Source organism: Bos javanicus, chromosome 19 (assembly GCF_032452875.1).
Source record: "Bos javanicus breed banteng chromosome 19, ARS-OSU_banteng_1.0, whole genome shotgun sequence".
In the NCBI taxonomy this organism is placed as follows: domain Eukaryota; kingdom Metazoa; phylum Chordata; class Mammalia; order Artiodactyla; family Bovidae; genus Bos; species Bos javanicus.
Genome location: NC_083886.1, coordinates 42,237,475 through 42,260,518, shown reverse-complemented (window position 1 = coordinate 42,260,518; position 23,044 = coordinate 42,237,475). Strand labels below are relative to the sequence as shown.

Here is a 23,044-nt window from a genome sequence, read left to right as displayed (position 1 = left end):
GTCACTTGTCCCTGGCTTTGCGTACTTCTGGAGATGCCCTAGTCCCTGCTGGCACACCCAGGATGGTGGCTAAGGGTAGCTGAAGAATCCAATCATTCTAAATGTCAACACCATTCTCAAGTAATTTCAGATCCTTCCCCCTCTGCAGTGGCCCACATCGGTCAAGTGTTTATATATCCAAGGAGAGGCTGCTATCTAGTACATCAACGTAGTCATGATTTAGTGAAAAGAGTCCTGGACTAAACCGCAGCCTGCCTCAATATACATTTACTGAGCTTACAATGGTTCAAGGCCTTACTGGACACTGGCTATAGGAAGATGGCCAATGCAGACGGCTGAACTTTTGCTTTCAAGGCTCTCATAGAGTACTGAAAATAACAAACACTATCTGATACAAGGTATTAGGTAAAGGCCATAATAGTTATCAAAGAATCTTGGGCGTTCAAAAGAAGAAATTCGGGGGGAGGAGGGGCGCGTGAGGCGGGGAGTTCCCGGAGGGCATCAGAGACAGAATTTGAGCTGGATCCGGAAGGACAGATGAGTTTAAGCCCAAAAGTGAAGAACTGTCGTTCCTGGCAGAGGAAACCGAATAAGCCAAGGCGCTTTGGGACATAGACCCCTTGCCCGGCGCTGCCTGGGACACATAACCTGGGGCAAGGAGATTTACATCTCCGGGCCTTGGCTCAGAAACCTGTGACAATTACACCAGCCTTGCGCTTGGGAACTACTGGAAGGATCTGTGCTGCTTTCGCCAAAACTTTTGCCCGCGGTTAAGGCAGGAAGCCCTGGGAGGCGCGCAGGAGGACGGAAACTGTAAACCCGGCTCTCCACGTCTCCATCCTCGGCTTGCTAAAGTATATACACTCCAGCTCCCAGAGAAAGAGGAAAGAAAAAGACCGGAAGGAAAAAAAAAAACAGAAACTCTAGGGGGCAGAGACGCGGGGCGTGCGCGGCCTGAGTCCGGCCGGGGTGGTGCGCGGGTCGCGCGGCCACAGTGGTTCCGGGACTCACGACTGGGCGCGCTTCCCGCCGCCTTCCGGCCCCGCGCGGGGAAGCTGAGGCCGAGCTCCCACCTCCCCTCGGCTCAGCCTCGCACCTCCCGCCGCGTCACCCGTCCCCGCTCCGGCTCCTTGGGGGCCGCGCGGTCCGGGCCTACCCTCGGTCGGGCCCCCTCCTCCCTCTCCGGAGTGACGAATCGGCGCCCGGCTGGCAAAGTACTGACATTCGGGGAGTTTTGAGGAACGTATGGAGCCTGGAAAAAATCCTTGACTGTACTAAACACCACCGCGTCCCCAATAGAACGTTTATTTTTCTGAAGAGAGTCGGTTGGGGCCCGGAAAGGAATTAAGGAGAGTGTTGAAAGTGCGAGCGCGGAAGCTCGGGACGCGAGGGGCGGGGCGTGCGCGGGACAAAGGGAAGCGAGGCCGGAGCTGCGGGCGCTTTTTCTGCCCGCGGGTGAGTGTTTCCGACTGGGCCCGACTGGGTCGGGAGGGTGGAGAGGCGTGGGGTCCCGGCTTGGCTGGGGTTGCTGAGGGTTGCTGGGATTCAGACTTGGCCGCGGGACCAGGGCCGGGGGCCGGTTGCGGCCTCTTTGAGGCCTAGCGGAGCGAGGGTGGGGAGAGAGTCCCGTCTGGGGCTCCTCTTGGGCGGCCAGAAGTGCCCCTTCCACTAACCCCGCGGAAGTGGTCAAAGCGCTTCTGCATGCTCCTCTTCAGTAGAGTAGCGGGCAAAGTGCACCTTCACATCAAACCTAAACGAATCGATCTCAGAGGAAGCCCTTGGGGCAAGCTAAGCCCGTGGTCCTCAACCCCAGGAAGGTGGATTCCCCTTGTCCAGGCAGCTATCTGAGGACTCACGGTGTGGCTTGGAGTGAAAAGCGAAAGCTCGGCAACAGTTTGGCCTGGGTTTGAAACCCATCTCGGACACTTCCTGACTCTGTGTCTTGAGTCAAGTTACTTACACTGAACGAGACTCCTTTTTTCCCTCTGTAAAATGGCAATAGCAGTACACATCTCGTTGGTAGTGTGACTGTTAAACCAGATGGTGTTAAAGTAGTAAACCTGTCCCGTATAAGGTATTCACCAAATAACTTCTCCAGGATTTTATGCCAGGCACCGGAGATGCATACAGTGGTGGACAAATGTACGAGATCACTCTTGAAATTTATGGTATAGCAAAAGAGATCAGTAATTTTAAAGTATTAACAATAAAATGTGACACACCTGGGAGCTTGTGGCAGTTATTATCAGGGCCCCCCGCAGCAAGGCCTACTGGATGTTGACAGCCCACCCAAGCTTGAGCAGGAAGGAAATCTGCACCAGACTGGTTTCCTGCCTGTACCTTAAGGAGAGAATGGAGACCCAGGTTGGGCCATTGAGAAAATAAATGATTTCTTCCTTTCCACACCAGGCCTCTTACTCATAATGCTCCAGAAATGCCCTTAAAATACAAAACAGGAGCAAAAAAAAAATCACGTTTTGTTTCTCATAATGTTGGATGAAAACACTCTAGTAGTCATAGAAGTTATTTGCCTTTTTTATGAAAATGAATGTTCGTCTCTTTGTACACACTGTGTGTAGTGTATAGTGAGGTAAGGAACAAGTTCATGTGTGTGTGGTCATGTCCTGAGCTAGTGTTACTAGGACTGAAGTTGGTAAGAATTGAGCTAGGTACTGGGACAGCAATAATGAATTAGCTGGTCCCTGTCGCCATTCAGCCCCCATTTAGCAGGTGTAATATGATATCACTGATCTGTGTAAATTGGAGTACACATGAGGAAACATTTAATTTTGTACAGATATGTCCAGAAATCTCCATTGAGGAGATGTATTTTGAGTTGAGCTAAGGAAGATCAATAAGAGTTTTTTCCAGTAGACTCTGGAAATTTATTCCCAGCGGTTATGAAGCTATTTACCATTATGTTGTTGTTTTTTAGTCGCTCAGTTGTGTCTGACTCTTGTGACCCCATGGACTATAGGCTACCAGGCTCCTCTCTCCATGGGATTCCCCAGGCGAGAATACTGGAGTGGGTTCCCATTTCCTTCTCCAGGGGATCTTCCCAACCCAGGGACTGAACTCAGGTCTTCTGCATTGGCAGGCGGGTTCTTTTACCGCTGAGCCACCAGGGAAGCTCCCTTTACCACTATAAGAGAATGTGAAGTTTATTGTCACACCAGTTACCTTTTCCACTGCCTTCAGGAGTAAAATGCTGTTTTACTAGAAAGAAGTTATCTTAAAAGGAAGGCAGGGCTGTGGCTGATCAGGGAGCTGTCGGTGTCTGGTAGGCCTTGTTGAGGTAGGCCCCAATAATACATCATATTCTTTGGTCACTCTGTTTTTACCAGTTTGACTAAACGTTTACATGGCATCAGCGAGACGTTTTCCATACAAGAGGTGGCTCAGAATCAAAAAAACAAAACAAAAAAGCTTGCAAGTACATGTCTAATTTTACTTTTAATATCCCCTCTCATAGTCATTTAATTCTGATCAACTAAGTGACCTAAAGAACTAGGAAAATATTTAAAGGCTTGATTACTAGAAGATAATGTAATTTTACAAAGAAATATCAAACTACCCTATTCTTTAGAAAAACATTCTCTTATGCTTGCTGAGTTTTGATTATCTTTATTTTTCTTTTTTTTTTCCTTTTTTTTATTTTAGTGTCTCAGATTCATTCTTAAGGAACTGAGAACTTAATCTTCCAAAATGTCAAGTAAGTTTCATTTTTTATATTTATCAATCTATATTAATAAGAGACGAATGCCCTAGCAAATGGGAATTCCAAAATACTCTCATTTTTTTTTCTTCAAAACAGGACCATTGGTAGTTTTGTTGCATAGTATTATATCTCAGTTGTTTACAAGAAGTTATTTATTTTCTTTCAAACAGAAAGACCATCTTATGCCCCACCTCCCACCCCAGCTCCTGCAACAGTAAGTTTTAATTTTCTTGTTAATGTAATAGCCGAGTCTGGCCTTGATACAAAAACCCAGATGTCTTCCAGTGACAGTCACTCAGTCATCACAGCAACAGGATGAAAAATTCAGCTAAAAAACAGCACTTCCTACTAAATAAAATAACTCTGCATCTTACCTTGAACCAACCCCAACATTTAAAGAAACATACTACTGAAATGCCAACCTCCTATGCTCAGTTCTTCTTTTAATTAGAAATAAGTGGCAAGTTTAACACTTTTCTTGTTCATCTCTATTAAGATTCTTGAAAGCTAATATGAAAAAAATGCTCATTCTGGCATTTATTGTTTTTAAACCTAACCTTCAATTGGTTACATTTTTCTCTTCCTATCTGTATATAATTTTCACATTAAATCAAACAATAAAGCTTCCAGTTCTATACTACCTTATTGTAAATCTTTATTTTCAAGCTGTTCAAGTAAGGATTTCATTATCTGTGGGTCAGATCCTGCTATTGAGTTTTATGCCATAAATAATATTTTATTGGATTGAGACTTGATATGTTTCAAAGTGTATAAATAATAGTGAACTAGTTTTTTTCACCAGGCAAGCTCTGGCCCACCTTGGTCAGCATGTAAAATAATTGCCCAGTCCACAAAACAGATTTAACAGTAACTCTTCAAGCCTTGCTGAAATGGACTCCTTGTTATTTTTTTATTTAAAAACAAAAAACACTGTTAACATTGACCATATCCTACAAAAGAAGTTAACTAAAGCTGTTAGCCCTCCTTCCATTCTCCCTACCCCTAAATTTCAGGCTAGCTTACTAATTAGGGCCTTGTATAACTTTGTTTTCTCCACTAGATAAACTTTTATTTACTAACCTTCTGCTGTATGTTTCAGTTTATCAACAATTTGTTTTTCCTTAGTAAGATGCTTTTAAAAAGGAATACTATATCACATCTCAACTTTATATAACGTACAGTTTCTAAAGTTACTTCCAGTAGATCGTAAAGTCCTGTGTTCGGTTTATTTCCTTTCTTAAAGAACATTTCTTACTTCCATCTCCTTGGCACTCTGCTAGTGGCTATACAGGTGGAGTTGAGCAATTGAGATTCCTGACCTCAAAGAGCTAACCATGTACTTCATTTTTGGAAATGGTATAATTGCAGTGTTTTAGTTTGAATTTTTTTTTAAGTTCCCTTACTTAATTTTCTTACATTATTGCCTCATAATATTGAACAGTGATTATCATTGCGTATGCAGTCTTTGAAGGTGTCATTTTGACGCAAATACTGCCTCTAACAGCGTATATTATCTTGAAGACATTAATTTTTTTGAGATGATAGAAATAGCTCAGAAACCAACCCTATGATTTCTTAAATGTAGAAAGGGATATTTTTACCTTTCTTTAATCATACTTCTGTACCATTATAATTTTACATTACACATAATATACAGAAGACTAGGGGTTAGTACATCCAACAGAATGGATATTAAATGAGTTATCCTCCTTTATTTTATTTCCATTTCTTCTTCCACCACCATCACCACCACCACCACCTCCACCCACCACTACCACCCAAATGTACCACCACTCCAAGTAATATACACTTCTTTTGTGCCTTTGATACTTCATCTGTGTTTTGCCTACTTATATATGCTTGATTTGCGTCTTCTATAACTACATAGACTAGAAATTGATCACTTGTTCTCTTGTAAAGAATATCCAATGATTGATCTGCTTGAATATCTCTTTTTTGGACACTAAGGATATGTGCAGTGGCATGTTTTAGAAAATTGTGTTGATAATAGCTACAGCTTAGTTGGGATGTGTTGTTTATTTTACATTATCCAATTCAGCATTGGTATTAATTGCATGTTAAAATGAAATTACTGTCACTTGTTTTGATTGAATTTCATTAGGTCGAATACTTTACTTTTGGTCTCTCTTTGCTACATCCTTTTTATGCACTATATTCTGATTCTCATGAACATTGGATGTCATTTTATTAACCACGAAGGGCACTGCTATGTAAGAGCCCATTTGTGATCACATCAACACATAATTTACAAAAGCTGAAAATTCTGTTGCTCCAACAAGCAATTGTGGTTGGAAAGAGCTAGGGCTATCAGGAAATCAGATGAGGAAAAAAAGTTCAAGTCTGTCTACTAGAGAAGTAGTTCACATTAAAACTAAATGCAGAAATTGTTCGTGATTGACCTGTGGAAGATGGATCAAAGAAGAGATGGAAGAGAAAGCCTTTAAAATGACTGGGTTAAAAAGATCAGACAGTACCCCCAGAATGAAATCCATGCATTTCTTACAAGTCTTTGTTTTGAAATCATGTATGTGACATCCATTGAATCCCACATATGTTTTTTTCTATTGATGACTTCTGGCTTCCTGATTTGAATCTCTTCTCATTTCTCACACTATATAAAATGATTTAAAGCTGTCTTTGGAAGCAATCCATTTCTTGTTTTTGTTTTTGGTAGATAAGTGCATTGGTGGCATTCACATGACTGTCAAATAAATCATGTTTTGTTTTGCATGTAAAGTGTTTTCAGACTCCCAGTTTATCACATTTCAAGCTTTAATCTCAGACATATATCGCTAAGTTGTTATTTCATATATTGACCATAAAGTGATCCTGAATGTTTGAGACACTTAAGTGTATTGCTTATCCTGAAAGACAAACACGCATTCACACATACAAACACCACTGGCCCCTGCAAAGAGACAGAAAGAGACAAAAAAAAACAAAAACCACTTGCAGACTGGTTTTTCAATGAAAAAAAAGAACAATTACAACACATCATTGCTTGTTTAAATTCAGGTTGCTTTTGCATGCCATATGCAGATCATTTTTCATTTCTGTGTTTTCCTCGTTTGAGCTCATTTCTCATTCGTGTTTTTGTCTCATTTGTTTCCATCAGCAAATGCCCAGCACACCAGGGTTTGTGGGATACAATCCATACAGTCATCTCGCCTACAACAACTACAGGCTGGGAGGGAACCCGGGCACCAACAGCCGGGTCACGGTAGGAGAATCAACTCTTACAGCATCCAGCAAACAACTGGAATTGACCAGAAATGCCTTCAGGTTTAGGTCCTTTTGAATCATCAGCACAGCCATTTAAAAAAAAATTTAACCTGGCTTTCAGATTATTTTAAATATTCATTGTACAATCTTATACTGAAAAACAAAAAAAAATAGTGAGATCTGGATATGTATATAGAAGAGAAGGAGAATCCATTCTGTTTGGTGATTGGTAGAGATAAAGCCTTGGGCACTTAATGCTAGTACTCTATGTAGACAAACCTAGGATTTCCTATGGTTAAGATGTCCTTTTTGAGGCGAAGAGTATCTTTGATTTAAGGTATTTGGCATTAGGTTCAATAACTATTTTCTTAATAGAGACTGGGCTTATAGACGTGGCCTTTTTGGGCTATCCTACCAGTTTGAACTGCTGCACACAATTATTTGTCTTTTGGATTTAACAGTTGACGTAACTGAGATTCGTTTCTTTCTAGTTAAAAAGATACTTGTGCCAATTCAAAGAATTGCAGCATGAAAGCTGAAGGAAATTAATTTGAGTTACCAGACTATACATATTTACAACCAGAAGTACATTTATAGTTCAGAGGGTAAAGGATATGATTTCTGAAACTTAGATGTTTCACTTAAATAATCAGCCTGAGATACCAAAATTGGATGATGTGCTTCAAACTTTTTTTTTTAACTTCAGACTTTTTATTTTAAAATTATCTTTAACTTCATTTAAGGAAATTTAAGGTACCCAAAAAACAAATAACTATAAAAATGATTTACCAAAAATAGATAAATAAATCCAAAAGCCAAATGCCTACATACATTGGAATGTGATATTGGTAAGAATTTATACAACCCAGAATGGCTGTAAACTTTTTAATACCTGATTTTTGTTTGCTGTATTCAAAAATAATTCATTTAGTGTGACTTCAAAAAAGCCCTCTCACCCTGTAGTCAAGCTAGAGCAGAAAGCTTGTAACTACCAAACTATATGTCTATCTTGGTAAGCATATTGCTTAGCTTGATAGGTTTTGTTTGTCTAAATATTTCATTGTTTCTGCATAATTTGTACTTCATAAGCATATCAAGTTGTATGTGCCATGCATATTTCATGGTATCTGAAAAGAATTCTGACAAAGTGTGTGTATGTATGCATTTTACAATGCATACAGTTTTTATGTGCATCGGTACTTGTTTTTCCCTGGCCTGAATGTGTTGTTTGACAAGTGTAATGGGTGGCAAAGTTATCAAATGATAAAGAACATTTTAATTTAATTAAGGGGCAGAATCAATTTTGGATTGTTTATGTTAATACAGAAAATTATTCATGGGTAATAATCAAAAGAATGATTACATTTTAATAGCTCTATACAGTCAGCTCTTGATTATCTATGTTGATGGAAAAGTAATGGTGGTAACGGTAATATTAGAATAATTTGTATTTTATTTTCTGTAGGCATTTCATTCTCAACCAGGATGTAGCTGGGAATCCTTTGTTAATAAAGCCGTATCATTCAGTGGAGACATACCAGGAATAGGAAAGTACAGTTGCTGTCTCAGGGCCTTGGGCAGTTATCTGTTTCTCCCCATTCCTTCCTGGGGACGTTGGAACCCAGTATTTGGAGTAAGCACTAGCTTTAGGGTAGATTAGTATGGGAAGGCTGTTGGACATGGAAATGTTGATGTTCTGGTTCTTTATAGTTGTTTTATTTGTATTATTGTCCTCTCAACACCATATTGAAGTGTAATCCAGGTGCTATGTAGACTTGAACTGAAGGGACTAGGAAATGTGGAGGCTTTTAGCCTGTGTTAATCCTTCAACTTTTAGTGACCTCTCAGGTAATCATTCTTTACAAAAATTATGCCTAAAATTTTAAACTACCTTTTTCTTTTTGTCTGTATATCCAATTTAAGCTCTGTTAGGACTCAATAGATCTGATTTTGACCTTTATAAAAGTGTTATTTTAATATGACCCCATTTATGTGTTACTTTGTGGCAGAGCTTCTCTGGTATTATTGTCCGCAAATTACCTTAAGTCGTTGATTTGAAGGAATGATTTGATGACACCCTGTGGAGTAGCTTCCCATAGGATCTACGAACATGTGGTTTTCCCGATGACTTCAGTAAACTTGAAGAGTTTTCAGACAATAAACACTTTATGTGTATAAGCATGTTGAAACCTTTTGGAGTGCTTATGGTAACTATGAAGTGGAATTCACTTCTGGTCAGTTCTTCATCAGATGCTGATTAACATTCTCTTAAGTACCTATGTGAAAACAGATTGAGACAGAATGTTAAGAACAGTTCATTTCTGTGCTTTAATGGGAATTTCATCCCAGAAGAAAACCTTGGGTAAGATCTTACCAGAGAAGCAGCTGAAAATTGGGAAGAAATAACACAAATCTCTCAAGTAGCCAAAATTTCACAAAACCATAGACTTTATTATTCACAGGGGACCTTCCTCTGTTGTAAGCAGTTTTAACTGGCATAATTAGTTGTCTTCTCCCGACTCATTGCCATTTGGAGAGGGGGACACTTGCTGCTGGAGGTAGGTTTCCTGACAGCAGCAAGGAAGGAAACAGCTGAAAAAGGAGACATGCCTTCCAAAATCATAACTATCAGGTCATTTAATAAAGGAACCGACAGTTTTTCTTACCTCAAGCCAGGGGATTATAGCAAAGCAGTGGTTATAATTATGTACAGTGCAAACTGCTTTTTTTTTGGTGGGGGGAAAAGTAATGTTTGAGTCATTTTAGAAAGATGTCCGTTTGAGATGGTTAATGAATTAAGACTGTTGAGTGATATTAACCTTTAATGTCATGAAAACCAGCTAGAATTTAACTTTGTTGTTATTGTTTTGGTTTAGTTCTGTTTGTATTTGTAAACTGACTGGTCAGTGTAATGAAAATATGACCTCAACATGCAGACAATCCAGGTACCTTCCTTTGGGAGAAAAAAAAGAAGCAAATTCATTGTTATAAAATGCAGCTCTTTGAAAAATATCAAGGAGCAAATATTATTGTAATTTGTTTTTAGTGTTTTAATTCATTTAGAACCCACTTCATGAAATTCTGAAGGTTTGTGTTGGCTGCGAGTTGGAAGTGCTTTCTAGTAACTTTATATATGAAGAATCAGACTTTTGTGTGTTTCTTGCTCTGAACTCATGACAGAAGGTTAGCTTTGTAGAAATCCACACCCACCCACCAGAAAACTCCTACAGCCCTAAGACAGATCTCCTGTTGGCTATTCGTACCGCCGCTGTTGACAGCTTCCATCCCCCATGTCTCATTTCACCCTGCTGACCACTGCTGGCTAAAAGCAGGGTTTGTCTACACAGGCATCAGCATCCTGTGTGGTAAGAATACGTGGGCGATGTGGAGAGAGAGGAATACTGCTGCAGAGATGAAATGCTTTCTTATAAGTTCATGTATGAAGAAGCAGAGTTACTGACAAGTATATAGGGCTGGAGGGAGACCCTCCTCGTAGGAAGAAGAAACATTGTTTGAAAGTGGTGGAAGGGGTACAGGCACACTCTTCCCTGAGCCCTTGGATGAAAAATAAGGTTAGACTTGGGGTCTCAGCTGAGAATTGCGGGGGGGGGTTCCCTCTGGTTTTACCACAAGAACACATAAGGGCAAGGGAGCAAAGTGTCACCTTAGTTTTCTTGTAAAGATTTGTTGATTCCTATCTTTTGATAATTAGAAGGAAGCCTTCTTCCTTCCCAGCCTGGCAGGAAAATCAATATCAGGAGTCTTCCAGAAATGTGGGGGAAACAAATGTAATTCAGCCATGATTTGATGCTGGGCCCTTGAGCAAATGCAGCAGGGTGTGCAGAGATGTGAGTAGGTTCAGAAGCAGCTTTCCTGTACTGGAGGTGTGGGGGGTGCCCACGGGCTGCCTGGTCTCCTGCCTGGACTTAGCCTTTAGAAAGAGCTCATCTCCTCTATTTCTTGCCCTTTTGCCTTCTCTCGCCCACTTTCATCTTTACCTTTTTAAACTATTTTTCAGTCTCCTCACCTTCTGTTTCCCATTTCTTTTTTCTCTGTCTTCCCCCACAAAAATCAGCATTTTTAAAAAATTAAGTGGAGTTTCTTAACATATGGTCTCAAAATAACTTAATCAGGCCCTGTTTCTATCATTTCTCTGTTCCTGGTAAACTTGTTCACTCCTCTGCTGTGACTAGGAGTACAAAAAAGACATGACTTCAGTGCACACTTCCTAATCTCCTTTATTTAAAACAAAAACTAGATATGGGTAAAAGAAAAATAAAATCTCTAGTGATAACAAAGGAGTAAGAAGGTTTTTTGTTCGTTTGTTTTTCATTTTTGAATCTAGGGAGTAGGTTTTGTGGTGGTGGCAGGTGTTCATGTGGAAACGTGTTCCTGAGATGGTACAAATAGTAAATAGTCCCCGGTAGGCAGTGTGAGATGTGGTAAGTGCTGATCGGGTTCAGCTTCTGGTGAGATAATCAAGTGTTGACTGTATATGTAATGGTAAATTAAGCAAAATAAAAGGATGCCAGGTAATGTCCTAAATGTGGGACATCTGATGTATAACCATATATTTTTGCTGTATGGATAATTGTGTAATATTTTATTTGTTCTTACAGCCAGGTTGTCAAAGCAGTGGCAATAAACTGCTAAGTAACATATTAAAAAGCTCTGTGCTTAAAGTCATTTTCTTTATTTTCTTTTGATGTGAACGTTTCTGAATTTGCAGTGATAGCTATTTTCAGTGGAGAAAATATAGGAATCTTGTATCCATGGACGAGTAGAAGAAAGGCGCATTAGAATTTTTAAAGGGACTCTCTTTTCAGTTTGCTGGTGAACTTCTAGCAATTGAGTAATGAATGTATTTAACTCTTTTCTAGGCGTCCTCTGGTATCACGATTCCAAAACCCCCAAAGCCACCAGATAAGCCGCTGATGCCCTACATGAGGTACAGCAGAAAGGTAGGTGCCCTGGAGCCAGAAAGGAATGAGGACTACAGTCTTTGCTCTTTGCTTTACATCAAGGTTCAATGGACTTAGCTGGCCGTTTTGTGTATAGTCAGAGGAGAGGATACAGGATTGCAGTTGTTAAAGATATTAGTTATGATTTCAAAATTCCAGAACTAAAATCCAACAAGAAAATGATTTAATAAACAGTTAAGGGCTTCCCTTGTGTTCCAGTGGTTGAGAATCTGCCTACCAGGGCAGGGGACAAGGGTTCGAGCCCTGGTCCGGAAAGATCCCACATGCCACCGAGCAGCAACTGCGGAAGCACACGTGCCTGGAGCCTGTGCTCCACAACGGGAGAAGCCACCACAACGAGAAGCCCGCGCGCTGCAGCTAGAAAGTACCCCCTCTCAGTGCAACTAGAAAGAGTCTGCACAGCAGTGAAGACCCAGCATAACCCCAAAATAACAATAATATATATGTGTATACAATAAACAGTTTAAATACTTAAAGTTGTGTAGCCAACATTGTGTAGTCTTTTGGAGAATATTTAATGACGAGAAACAGGTGAAAAAAAGGAATGCAAGACTACAAGTACTGGTATCTTATTTTTATAAAAATAATAGGAAATACATGTTAGTTTGAATTTTTTTAAAAAAGCCTAGAAGACAATGGTTATCTCTAAACAATCAACTTATGGTACTTTTATTTTCTTCATACTTTTCTTGAATTTTTTTTTTTTGGTGGGTGGAACAGATGATGAACCTCCATTACTCTCAAAATAACAAGTATAGCTGATATCTTTATTAAAGATGAGCATTTACCTATTTCACCACTACTTAGAAATTTTGAAATTTTTGGTCATAATTACTATATGTGTAATTTGACAATATGTTATGTTGTATTACGCACAGTAACCTCATTCCTTCTAAACTTGTGAATTTTTAGAAAGACAGACTGTGTAGAGTCATCTCATCATAAGTGTCTGTAGTGTTTGGAGGTCTCTGAAATCTGCCTTAAAGTAACCCAGCGGGCCTTTGATAATTGTTGCAGCAGGCTGATTGGGACATGGGTTTTGGTACTATTCCTTGTGCCTTTATTGACGATTAAAGTAAAGGTTTCTATATTAAAAAGTATTTGTAAAAGTCTGTATTTTTAGGCATCAATACTAAAATCTGAACTGTTTCCTTTTCAAGGTCTGGGACCAAGTAAAGGCTTCCAACCCTGACCTAAAGTTGTGGGAGATTGGCAAGATTATTGGTGGCATGTGGCGAGATCTCACTGATGAAGAAAAACAAGAATATTTAAACGAATACGAAGCAGAAAAGGTAGGATGGGAACTACGGTGGGACAGGTACCAGGTAAAGTTCGTAAACACTTTGTTGTTACTTATAAAAGAAACATACAATCTAATCAGACAGCTGAGGCTTCATCTGCCTGGGTCAAGTCACTCAATTTCTCTATAGATTTCAGAGTCCTTGTCTGTAAGAAGGAGATAGTTATCCTGTCTTTTGATGTTCAAATGAGATAATGTAAGTATTCATTATAACCTGCAAAATATTAATTCTAAAACAGAGAAACATTTGAATTTCAGATAGAATACAATGAATCTATGAAGGCCTACCATAATTCCCCCGCGTACCTTGCTTACATAAATGCAAAAAGTCGTGCAGAAGCTGCTTTAGAGGAAGAAAGTCGACAGAGACAGTCTCGCATGGAGAAAGGAGAACCTTACATGAGCATTCAGCCTGCTGAAGACCCAGATGGTAAAAAAAAAGTGGGGCTTTGTTTATGCTTTCTCTGAGAATTAAAATAGGAGAAATCTCTTTAAGTTGAAGTTTTGTTTCCTATCCGAAATGGAAAACAGCACAATTTCAGTGCCATTTCAATATTTTAAATAATTATTTTGATTAAGATTTGTGTGTAAATTTCCCAAAGAAAAAGAAATACCCTTTTTAGTGCAGACAATAGCAAAAACTACCTATTGTTTATCAAAATCTTTGTACTCAGAATGCATGAAAGGTTTTTTTAGTTATAATCAGAATTTTACGTCAGCTGCTTTTAAAAGTTAAATGCCTTCAGGTTATTGTTATTGGTTCCTTAAATCAGCTGAGTTAAAGGCTCTTAAGTGAGAAAGTTAATGAGTGGGAAGAGACATTTTGAGCTCTAGTTAATTCAGAAATCCAACTAGAATTTATAAGTACAACTGATAATGATACTTACAAGGATGCTTTATTGCTCAGTCACCAAACTTACAAGGGTGCTTTACTGCTTAGTCGCCAAGTCACGTTGGATCTTTTGCAACCCCATGGACTGTAGCCCGCCAGACTCTGTCCGTGGGATTTCCCAGGCAAGAATACTGGAGTGGGTTGCCATTTCCTCCAGGGGATCTTCCTGACCCAGGGATCAAACCCACGTCTCTGCGTGGCAGGCAGGTTCTTTACCACTGAGCCACCTAAGAAGCCCTGCGAGGGTGCACACCTACAAGTGTTACACACACACACGTGCACGTGGAGCAGAGCTTCCTAATTGGCCTCCCACGAAGAGTTTGCAGGTGTGCTTGTGCACTTCTGCTTCTCTGCAGCCAGGCGGGGTCTGAGGCTGCAAGGAGCTTCAGAGCTAGCCACCTCCAGCTATGAGTATACTCATCCACATAGCACGCATGCTATACAAACCATTTTCCTCATGTGCTGCTGTGATGTGGAAGAGGTTGGAAGCTCTAGCTGCAAGCAACAGAAACATTAGGAAAATAATTTAAGATCCCATTTTAAAGTAGTAATAACAAAGAAGAAGCTTATAGGGCCTTAAAGAAGAGACCTTTAGGAAAAGAAGCACTAATACCACCTAAAGACATGAATAAACTTAAATACTTGGAGAGAAAACCAAAAATGAGTTTTTAAAAGAAAGGACTGGAATATTGACAAATATCCTCATAAATACAAATCTAATAAACATAGAGACTAGAATAGGGAGTAGAGACAATAAAGCATATTAAGCAGAGTCAGCAGTGCCTCAGACACACAAGCACGTGCAAACTCTTAATTGCTCAGATTGAATGATTAATGCAAGAAAAAAGCACAGAACTAAACAAATCGACGAGATCCAGTTTACAAATAATTGGAAGGATGGGAGGTCAGTAATAAGTGGGAACAAAGACTTGCAACGTAGAAGCCATAAGTAGGAATCAGATGAAGTTTTCACTAGGTGAAGCGACAAACAGCATGAACATGGACAGGGACTGAAAGAGAGTCACTAAGGAATAGTCTTGAAAAGAGAACCCTTCTCTGTTTCTCAGCTTCTGCCCATTATGTGTTTTAAGTTGAAAATAGGGTATTAGAACTAGAGCTGGCAGTAAGAAAGGACAGTAACAATTAAGATGCCAGGATAAGGATGACTTTAGACTTTGGACTTTATCCCTCAGAACAGAGTAGAAAGAGGAAGACTTGGGGGTGGAAATGTACATAAAACCAAGAGGAAGGCAGAAGGTCCACAAGTACAGCAGCTGCTCACTCTAACAGAGACCTGCAAGCCTACAGGACATAGGCGGTTATCCTCACAAGGTAGTGAAGGCTTTCTTTTTTTTAGAAAGAAAATATTCATGAGATAAAGTAAATACCTGGTGAATTAGAAAATATAAACCTACCCTCGGAGAAGGCAGTGGCACCCCACTCCAGTACTCTTGCCTGGAAAATCCTATGGATGGAGGAGCCTGGTGGGCTGCAGTCCATGGGGTCGCTAAGAGTCAGGCAGGACTGAGCGACATCACTTTCACTTCACTTTCATGCATTGGAGAAGGAAATGGCAACCCACTCCAATATTCTTGCCTGGAGAATCCCAGGGACGGGGGAGCCTGATGGGCTGCCGTCTGTGGGGTCGCACAGAGTCAAACACGACTGAAGCGACTTAGCAGCAGCAAACCTACATTCCCCTTACCCAGAAATGAATCAGCCAACTCAAGTGCAAGGAAAGACAGGTGCAGACTTCCTTGGTTAAGTCTGTGCCCTCCCGATGCAAGGGGTGTGAGTTCGAGCTCTGTTCAGGGAACTAAGATCCCACGTGCTGTTCAGCATGGCCAAAAAATAATACATTTTTTAAAAAAGGAAAGACAAGCCCATATTGCTAAGACTTTATTTACCAGTGATCAACACTGGGGACATATGAAAGAAGAACAGTAATAAAAAGGAAACCTAGATGGATAACTTAGCACAAATGTACATAATCCTAAGTGTGAATATGAAAAACTTTCCCTTAAGAAGTAAAAAAAGTCACAGAATTTTTTAATGGTAGCTTTTGTTCCAGTAATTTTAAAAGTTAGTTGATTTAAATAAAAATATTAACAAATAATAGCACATGTTGTTAGCAGATATGTCAAAAACTGGTAGTGATAAGAGCAAAGGTTCAGTTCAGTTCAGTCACTCAGTTGTGTCCAACTCTTTGTGACCCCGTGGACTGCAGCATGCCAGGCCTCCCTGTCCATCACTAAATCCTGGAGTTTACTCAAACTCATGTCCATTGAGTAGGTGATCCCATCCACCCATCTCATCCTCTGTCATCCCCTTCTCCTCCCACCTTCAATCTTTCCCAGCATCAGGGTCTTTTCCAGTGAGTCAGTTCTTCGCATCAGGTGGCCAAAGTATTGGAGTTTCAGCTTCAACATCAGTCCTTCCAATGAATATTCAGGACTGATTTCCTTTAGGATAGACTGGTTTGATCTCCTTGAGAGATCAAAGAGAGTCCAAGAGACTCTCAAGAGTCTTCCCCAACACCACAGTTCAAAAGCATCAGTTCTTCATTGCTCAGCTTTCTTTATAGTCCAGCTCTCACATCCATACATGACTACTGGAAAAACCATAGCCTTGACTAGACAGACCTTTGTTGGCAAAGTAACATCTCTGCTTTTTAATATGCTGTCTGCTGCTGCTAAGTCAGTTCAGTCATGTCCGACTCTGTGTGACTCCATGGACGGCAGCCCCCCAGGCTCCCCCTTCCCTGGGATTCTCCAGGCAAGAACACTGGAGTGGGTTGCCATTTCCTTCTCCAATGCATGAAAGTGAAAAGTGAAAGTGAAGTCGCTCAGTCGTGTCTGACTCTTAGCGACCCCATGGACTGCAGCCTACCAGGCTTCTCCATCCATGGGATTTTCCAGGCAAGAGTACTGGAGTGGGGTGCCATTGCCTTCTCCGAATATGCTGTCTAGATTGGTCATAACTTTTCTTCCAAGGAGTAAGCGTCTTTAATTTCATGGCTGCAGTCACCATCTGCAGTGATTTTGGAGCCCCAAAAAATGACGTCTGCCGCTGTTGCCACATTTCCCCATCTATTTGCCATGAAATGATGGGACCGGATGCCATGATCTTCGTTTTCTAAATGTTGAGTTTTAAGCCAACTTTTTCACTCTCCTCTTTCACTTTTCATCAAGAGGCTCCTTAGTTCTTCTTTGCTTTCTGCCATAAGGGTGGTGTCATCTGCATATCTGAGGTTATTGATATTTCTCCTGGCAATCTTGATTCCAGCTTGTGCTTCATCCAGCCCAGCATTTCTCATGATGTACTCTGCATATAAGTTAAATAAGCAGGGTGACAATATACAGCCTTGACATACTCCTTTTCCTATTTGGAACCAGTCTGTTGTTTCATGGCTGGTTCTAACTGTTGCTTCTTGACTTGCACATACAGATTTCTCAGGAGGCAGGTAAGGTGGTCTGGCATTCCCATCTCTTTCAGAATTTTCCACAGTTTGTTGTGATCCACACAGTCAAAGGCTTTGGCATAGTCATAAAGCAGAAATAGATGTTTTTCTGGAACTCTCTTGCTTTTTTGATGATCCAACAGATGTTGGCAATTTGATCTCTGGTTCCTCTGCCTTTCCTAAAACCAGCTTGAACCTCTGGACGTTCATGGTTCACATATTGCTGAAGCCTGGCTTGGAGAATTTGGGGCATTACTTTACTAGCATGTGAGATGAGTGCAATTGTGCGGTAGTTTGAGCATTCTTTGGCATTGCCTTTCTTTGGGATTGGAATGAAAACTGACCTTTTCCAGTCCTGTGGCCACTGCTGAGTTTTCCAAATTTGCTGGCATATTGAGTGCAGCACTTTCACAGCATCATCTTTGAGGATTTGAACTAGCTCAACTGGAATTCCATCACCTCCACTAGCTTTGTTCGTAGTGGTGCTTCCTAAGACCCACTTAGGCAAAGTGTAATAGTGTAAGAGCAAAGGTAATAGCTACTAAAAATAGGCTTGTAAACTAGACCCATACTAAATGTATATGAACTTGAGTGAATAGAAATAATGTGTGATACCTTTATACACTGATAACAAATGTATACATGTATAAATTGATAAAAATTCAAAGTGAAATTTAGAACTAAACATTTTTTAAGGCCTTAGTGTTATTTTAATCTGATAAAATATGTATATGCCCATCTGGGAAACTGCTGTTACTAGAGGTGATGTCTTTTCTGCAGTGGGCGTTTTCCTTACTTTGAAGTGCTGTAGTGACAGAGACACCAGAAAGTTCCTGTGCAGCATCAGTTGTAAGAGCTTTGAATTACTATCCAGAGTGAGGTGCTTGGCAGAGTCTGTACTGCCAGCACGTGCAGCCTTCGTGTTGATTTCCGGGCCAGAGACACTTAGTTGTATCTCATTTGAGTTCCGGCCAAATATCAGATGCACATCCTCACTTAAAAGATTTTGTGAGCAAAACCAACGTCTTGGCCGGTGAACACATTGTATCCTGTGTATGGTTTTTATCAAGTGACTGCCCTGGTGCTCCTTTGATGCCCTTTAAACCCACTTATTAGACCAGTGAGGACCATGGCTCCGTGGTAACTAAGTGTTAACATTGTTACACTCTCCTGATGATGGCAGTTGGCGACCTGATTTCCAGATCATGTTGTTTATTCCAGATTATGATGATGGCTTTTCAATGAAGCATACAGCCACCGCCCGTTTCCAGAGAAACCACCGCCTCATCAGTGAAATCCTTAGCGAGAGTGTGGTGCCAGACGTTCGGTCAGTTGTCACGACAGCTAGAATGCAGGTTCTTAAACGACAGGTCCAGTCCTTGATGGTTCATCAGGTAAAGACAGAAACACTTGTTACAGTAAGATGGGCCTGTGCCGTAGGTGCTCGGTGCCCTGATTGTATACCATGCATGAGTGTGCCTGTTAAATATTTATGTCCAACCTAACCTGTTCCTGATTCAGGGAAGAGGCTGGAGGGAGTAGACCCTTCCCAGAGATTTAGTAAGTTTGTCATTAAAACTGTAACAGGGAGCCTTTTGACAGAAAGTGTATTTGTTAAGAATTTTGAGACATCCTATCAACTTTTACTAGCATACTAAATATTTTTCTTCCAAAACATTGCTGAGAGCTGACAGTATTGTCTAACTTACTCTTGTTAATGAGTCATTCTCTCTGTGCTGCCTTTTTACATTTTTTAAATTTTAGCACATTATATAATAAGTTAAATTAAAAAAGCAAAACACTTATCACACTGTGAAAAAGTGTGGACCATTAAAAAAAAGAGACATATTTTCTGTGTTTGACATTAGCTTTAGAGAAGATAATTTAATAGTAAATAACAAAACCTGATCTTATCTTTTACAGCGAAAATTAGAAGCTGAACTTCTTCAAATAGAGGAGCGACACCAAGAAAAGAAGAGGAAATTCCTGGAAAGCACAGACTCATTTAACAATGAGCTTAAAAGGGTATGGATTTAATGTGTTAACTATACTTGTATCGCTGTGTATAGATTCTTTTTTTTTTTTTTCATTCTTTTTTCCAAAATAGTGTTTTTATGTAGTGTCATTCACTTTGAAACAGGGTTAACTTTGCTGTAGCTGGTAAGATCTTTACTTTATAAAATAATTTCCATTTTCTGGCAACGTTGCAATAGGTTTGAAACATTGTATAGTATACACGTTCAGTGAACTAGGCCTGAGACTCTAGAACCCTCTGATATTTTAAACTCTCATACACTTGTGAATTATTTTCATTGCAACTTATTCATCAAATGTCTTCATTAGCTGTAGCTCACAGTTTGCACTTCACATGAAAACAAGTAAACATAGTGTTTGGCAGCCTGAAATATAAAATAGAAGCTTTGAGCATAAGCCAGTGCTTTCAGCGTTGCTTCACCAACTATTCGTAACACTTGGTACTACATGGCTGCTAGGGCAGCCTTCCTGTAGACACAGGAGCTTGGTTTTTTTCCTGCCGTATATATGAATATAGTTCTTAGCCATGAAAACCCACTTGTGAAATAACTTCTCTGATTCAGAGATTGTAAGAAAAGAACATGACTAAGAGAGTGTTTTGTTTTCTGACTACTAGTTGTGTGGTTTGAAAGTAGAAGTGGATATGGAAAAAATTGCGGCTGAAATTGCACAAGCTGAGGAGCAGGCTCGAAAAAGGCAGGAGGAAAGGGAAAAAGAGGCAGCAGAGCAAGCCGAGCGCAGCCAGAGCAGTATCATCCCTGAGGAGGAGCCAGCAGCAAGCAAGACCGAAGACAAGAAGGAGGACGAGAGCATGCCGATGGAGACAGGTAGCCTGCCAGGTGATTACAGAGTAAATGTTGAGGGCTTTTACAGCTGTCTTTAATTCTGACTTTCCTTTCTCAGTGCTTTCTGGAGGTACTGTTAATCTTGCCTCTTGAATTATTCTCCATATTACATGCGCATTCTTTCTTCCCAAATCTTAATCTCTTATAATAGATTCACTTAAAGTGTTGGTATTGGTACAAAATAGCAGTGATGTGTTGCCTTTAGTCTGGCTGTTTGAGGTCTTGGGTATTTGCCCAGATTGAGTCATATCATTCCCTGACTTGGGATATAAAGTACTGAATGTAGTGGTTTAATGGTTAAGGGTGCTGGCCTGGAGGGCCCACAGATCTGGGTACTGTTTCACCCCATGCTAGCACTGTGACCTTCAGTCTAGGTAAGTTAATTTCAGTTTCCTCCTTTGTAAATATTCTAGCACCCACCTCTTGAAATTGAGTTCCCAAGGATAAAGAAGCAGATGTACATAAAATCATCATTACTGGCTTTGACATGGTATTGGCACTCAGTGTTTTAACCTTTATTGCTAAAATTGTTTAAACAGCATGTGGTCCTTGCCCTTAAGATCAGTCCTCTTTGGTGTCCTAGAACAGAGTTGGGCAAATAAAACCTGCAGGCCAAATCCTGCCTGCCACCTATTTTTATAAATAAAGTTTTATTGGAACCATTTGTTTACACATTATCTGTGGCTGCCTTGGGGCTCCAGCAGTGTAGTTGAGTAGTTGCAACTGAGACAGCCTGACTCAAAAAACCTGAAAATTTTCTATCTAGTCTTTACAGAAAGTATTTATTGATTCCATCCTAGAAAAATTCATACTTCCAGTTCTACTGATTTTCCTGACTAAAAGCATGCCTCAAGGCAAACAATAACATGTAAAGCTTACGTGAAGTACTGATTAAATCAATTATTGGTTGAAATCTTGGGATCGCCCTGCACGCTGTTTTGACCCTGCCCAGTGCGCTGGATAGTAAACAGAACTGAGCTGAAGTATGGGAAACACAACCAAAAGCTCCCTGGACTGTCATTACAAGGGCTGAGAGGGCCCAGAGTCACCCTGGGTGCTCTGCTGACAGCTTCTGATTTGACATCTGGAAAACATGAAGTGGAATATGCTAGCTATCTTTACCAGATATTTCTACAGAATGTATCAGCATATTAACATTTCAGATAGTCAGATTTTAAGTTTAATTATCTGAATCTTTTTCTGTTTTGTGTGAACGTGTTTTTTATCTTAACAAATTTGGAGCATGAACACGTTTTGTGGTTAAAGCCAGAGCATGAGAATGACAGCATGGTTCCTTCACTCCCTCGGCAGCTGGGACAGTGCTCAGTCCCCTGCCGCTGTTCTGTCATCTGTGAATAGAGTACGCCTGCAGGAGAGGGTATTTGGGCTTCCCAGGTGGCTCAGTGGTAAAGAATCCTCCTGCCAAGCAGGAGACCTGGGTTCGATTGCTGGGTCAGGAAGATGCCCTGGAGAAGGAAATGGCAACCCATTCCAGTATTCTTGCCTGAGAAGTCCTCTGGACAGAAGAGACTGGCAGACTGCAGTACATGGGGTCACAGAGAGTCAGACACAACTTAGTGACTAAAACACCACCACCATAGGTCTTTACTCAAATTTTTATCTTCCTAGCTGAAGAAAAAAAAAAAAAACTGAAGAAAATCATTTCAGACTATTGGAGCAATAACAGAAAACAGCCTACCATGACTTATAACAAAATACTTTATCAGTCTTATACCATTTCCTTACCTGCTTTCTCACTCATTAAATCCAAGTACTTCACACAGCATTGTCCAAAGAAATATGTCCCTGTGTAATTAGAAATGTTCTGCTACCGACTCCTTTTAATGAAATTTAAATGAAATTAATTTTCATAACTCTTCAAACACCAGTGTGCACTTTAGACTTAAAGCACATTGAAATTTGGAAGCTAAATTTTCAGCAGAAATACTTGATTTGTATTTAGATTCAAAATTTACAGTTAAAAAGTAGATTTTTTTTTTTTTCCAAATTCCAATTTGTTTTAAACATGCTGAAAGTTCCTTGGTCACACTAGCCCGTCTCAGGGCTTGGTATGTGTATTCAGTTGTACTGAGCGACTACCTTATCATTGGATGCTGCAGCTCTGGACTGTCAGCACAGAAGAGTACGTTTTTGTCTGGGAACTAACAGTGACAAATGTGTGATTACAGAGGAGACACACCTTGAAGATACGACAGAAAGCCAACAGAATGGTGAAGAAGGCACGTCTACTCCTGAGGACAAGGAGAGTGGGCAGGAAGGGGTGGACAGTCTGGCAGAGGAAGGCACCAGCGACAGCAACACTGGCTCAGAGAGCAACAGCGCCGCCGTGGAGGAGCCGCCGACAGACCCCGCACCCGCGGGCGAGAAAAAGGAATGAATGCTGCCTTGTTCTATGTGTTCTAAGTAACTTTTTTAAATGAAAAAATGTTTTTTGAGTTTTAATGGTGTTATGTGGTTTGTGTATTAATATTGTTCTTGTCCATATCACACCACCAAAGGCTTTTGGACCATTTAGCATCACGAGCTGAATGGCACAGTCACCTTTCGTA

General features: G+C 40.4%; 1 protein-coding gene across 4 annotated transcripts; it reads left to right on the top strand.

Moving 5' to 3' along the window:
* Positions 1 to 965: 965 nt before the first annotated feature.
* On the top strand, positions 966 to 22,937 carry SMARCE1 (SWI/SNF related, matrix associated, actin dependent regulator of chromatin, subfamily e, member 1). 4 transcript variants are annotated; one of them, XM_061391735.1, is made up of 11 exons: positions 966 to 1,455; positions 3,661 to 3,712; positions 3,889 to 3,932; positions 6,855 to 6,959; positions 11,842 to 11,922; positions 13,104 to 13,235; positions 13,502 to 13,673; positions 18,817 to 18,989; positions 19,519 to 19,620; positions 20,246 to 20,468; positions 22,664 to 22,937. In XM_061391735.1, exons 2-11 carry the CDS (start codon positions 3,706 to 3,708, stop codon positions 22,870 to 22,872), a joined length of 1,248 nt encoding a protein of 415 aa, XP_061247719.1. In that variant the 5' UTR covers positions 966 to 1,455; positions 3,661 to 3,705; the 3' UTR covers positions 22,873 to 22,937. The 4 variants fall into 4 exon arrangements, with proteins under 4 accessions (XP_061247719.1, XP_061247720.1, XP_061247722.1 ...); XM_061391736.1 differs by having other exon boundaries at positions 1,046 to 1,455; positions 20,246 to 20,456; XM_061391738.1 differs by lacking the exon at positions 6,855 to 6,959 and having other exon boundaries at positions 1,357 to 1,455; positions 20,246 to 20,456.
* The last annotated feature ends 107 nt before the right edge of the window (positions 22,938 to 23,044 follow it).